Consider the following 3,559-nt stretch of genomic DNA (forward strand, 5'->3'; position numbering starts at 1 on the left):
AAATCAACTAAATTGTACAGATTTCTCATGTTATTTCACTCAAAACACACAATAACAGTAACTTCCAAGTGTGGGCCCAAAATCACATTCATGTCCAAGTTTTCCAGTTTTATATGGCATGGACTTCAGCTCACTTTCAGAAAAAGGTTTGTGGTGACCAGAGGTAAATGCCAGGAAGAAAAATTCAGGGCCGAATTACATCTTAGCACGATTCACAGGTGGAATTTAAGAACAGCCACAGAGCACAAATCGGAGCTAATATCCATACAGTCCAGTATTCTGTCTCTGACATTGGCAAACAGCAGATGGCAAGAGTCTAGAAAAAGGAGAAGCAGGAACAGCTGCTTCCCCAAAATACTGGCTTAACTTCTCAATGCTCTTGAGGGCTGAAGACATACATGGAAGTTGTTGGTTACAGCCATAAATAAAGTCACAAGACCAACAAGTCCTTTGTAAAAGTACAGAAAGTCACTTTCCACAAGGGATTTGTAAGCAGTTTTGGAAGAGCACAAGCTTCCATAGCTATGTCAAAATGACCATACAGTAGGGCAACACAGACAGAGAATTGCATCAGGGAACACACACACTCTATACTTTGAAGCTTGCTGCAAAAGACATGCTGTTCAGCATAATCAGGCATTCTAGATCTGCTTTTATTTGTGGCCATATATGAAACGCTATAAACCAATTTTAACTCTTTACCAGCTGAAATTTATGAAAACTTTAAAAGATTTTTCAGAGCCAAGTCAATGCACTTGGCTGCAGTCCAAGTCCACATCATAGGTAGGAATAGTCGCAGGATGCAGCAGTTAGCAAAAGATGAAAATCTGCACCACGTGCATACTCCAATAAAAAAGTGTGCCACCCTGTGATGGCGGTTTGTCACCAAAAAAGGGAGCCACATTTTAACACCACTGTCGCCCTTGTTTCTAGATTTATCCAGGGAGAAGCAACTTCAGTACAATATTTCACCTTTACAAGAAACAAATGTTATTAATTGCTTTTAATTACAGTAGTGTTCCAAAATTTCTTACTTCAAGTTTTTGTGCTGCATTAATACTTTCTATTTCTCTGAGTCTAGAATTGGACACATGGAGTTCTGTTGCTGCATCTGAAAGAAAGTGAAAACTTTAATTTTTATTAAACTACTTTTAATCTGTTAAGTAGATATCAGTTAAGATCACAGTTATTAATAAGTACCTTATTTTAGACTGATTCAGTGTTCATTCCTAGGTAAATATCAAAAGCTGCTTTTATCAGAACACTGTCAGAATTACTTTTCAGACCAGAGAGTCTTTCTGAACCTCATTTAGTTCTCTCTTATCTAGGCTTCAAGTCAGACCACAAAACTAACAGAAAAGTAGAGATTTAACCTTGAGAAATAAGGGAAATGAAAATTTTTACTTGACTATTTCATGTCACTGATTCTGTTTTTCATTTAGGACTTTGCCCCCAGCTTGACAGTTGTGTGTTTCTCAGTAATCTCATGTGAAGTTTCAAAACAAGAATTAGTTCCATAAAATACACACAACAATGACTAAATTTTCAGGAAAAAAAAAGCCAACCCCAAGCCCAACAAAACCCACAAAATAACCCACATAACAAAACACCAACCCTGCCCCCCACATAAAGGCACAAAATCCCCATTAAGACTCGCTTTCATTTACAAAGGTGACACAACCTACCATACCAATTTCTCTAATACAAAAGGCACATAATTCTGTCCCTGGATACTCTTCCTTTAATGATCAACCTTCCTCAAACAGGCTACGTTTACCTCTCCCATGTCCCACTTTTAATGGATAGAAACACCACATTTCCCTTTTTTAATGAGAAATCATCCTGAATTGACTGTAAAGCAACCTTGACAATTTTTCAAAATTTGAAATAAATATAATTTTCAAGTAAATACTGTATTTCACCATTTCCTATGTGCTGTTTAAAACTGATGCAGCTCAAGTGCTGCAGAGGCAACAATCTACCCATGAAAACTGTTAAACTGCAGATGTTAAAGTCTATAATCCACAAACGCCATCTTCAGTTCAGATGGCAGTCAAAGCAGTGAATGTAAGGGATAATATTAAAAATTACGAAACATTAGAAAATTAGGAAATTAAAGAAAGGAATGTAAGGAATTGCTTGAAAAGTGTGCTTTAGGCCACACAGTATTTAAAGGTCTTTACGGAAGACTACTTAGATGCCACTAGATTTTTACACCCTCAAGGCTAGTAACCCATAAAAATGTACTACTCTGAAATTTTTAGGAAACAGAAGTTGTTCACAGCAGTATCTAGCAGTCAAGTACACCTGGAAGTAACTACTGAACATCAGCACATCTCTCTTGCACAAACTAAAGCACGAATGTGTGAATCGGAATCTCAATTTATCTTTTAAAAAGGCAAAACAAACGCACTAGGTGACTAGACAGTTTAGCAGCATAAAATAAGTTTCCAAACTAAACTAATATGGATTTTGGAATTTAAAACGATTCTAACCAAGTCTTTCAGAAAAATGAAAAAAAGATAACTTCGCAGTTATCAGAATAAATGTCTCTCATCCGAGCATTTTACCTGTATACAAAAAAACCCCATCCATATGAGACCAGTAGCATCAGCTTGCCAACAAGATTTATACAATACTTGCACAGTGCTTCATAGTTGTGAAGTTGCAAACAAAGTAGAATTGTTTAACTTCACATTTTAGGTGAGTATTCAGAAGTCTTAGCTGTTCTTTGTGGTTGCTATTCTAACACTGTTTTGAGAATGCTCCTTTTTTTCAAGAAGTTACAGTTTCAAGATGGTAAACAATACTAGTGGTATTAATCTATTGATATTTATTACCATGTTATACAATTGCTTTACTAGAAAAATCAAAAGTTTTATTCAAAAACTTGTAACAAAAAGGCATTATTAAAAACATAAAGAACATAGTCTAGAATAAATTTACTATTCCTTTATTGAATATCTTACCCTGATGTCTCAGCTTTTTTGTTTCAACTTTCTGTTTTAAATATAAATCATCCTAGCTTCTAATCCCCATAAAACAAGGGCCACGTTCTCCTACTTGGCTGTAGGAGAATGGTAGAACTCGACAGGTTTCTCTGGGCCCAACCAAAATATAAATAACAAAAACATCAGAAACACTGGACCTTTGCCTGTGACACGTCAGACTTAGATCACACCAGTGGCAAAAAACCCTCTGCACTCCTCCTCCTCCTCCTCCTCTGCAGTTTTATGAAACCACCCTAAAAGCAGCTAATTAAACGGGGTTTTAGATAAACTAAGCAAACAGAATGGAAGAAGAGCGTTGTTTGTGTGCTTTCATTACTGATCAACACAACGCTTGACGCAATTCAAACTTCCGAATAATAAACCTAGAACAAGTTTATCTCTGCTATTATGGCCTGGGAATACGCGTGTTTATTCTCCAGATCCTGAGGTCACAGGGGCGGAATAAAAACGAAAACAAAGCCAGCAGAGCCAGCAGCTCTCCCGAAAGGCACCAAGCCGCGGTTCGGCAGGACCGTTCAGCTCCTCGCGGCCGGCCGGCAGGTGCAGGC

General features: G+C 37.3%; 1 protein-coding gene across 1 annotated transcript in view; it reads right to left on the reverse strand.

Moving 5' to 3' along the window:
- Positions 1-3,559, reverse strand: part of TRIP11 (thyroid hormone receptor interactor 11) — a 38,291-nt gene that overhangs the window by 29,520 nt on the left and 5,212 nt on the right. Inside the window, exon 2 of the mRNA XM_009319528.1 lies at positions 1,035-1,111. Coding sequence (XP_009317803.1) covers positions 1,035-1,111 — 77 coding nt within the window. The remainder of the gene's footprint in view (positions 1-1,034; positions 1,112-3,559) is intronic.

This window comes from Pygoscelis adeliae, unplaced genomic scaffold (assembly GCF_000699105.1).
Source record: "Pygoscelis adeliae isolate BGI_AS28 unplaced genomic scaffold, ASM69910v1 Scaffold71, whole genome shotgun sequence".
Lineage (NCBI taxonomy): Eukaryota > Metazoa > Chordata > Aves > Sphenisciformes > Spheniscidae > Pygoscelis > Pygoscelis adeliae.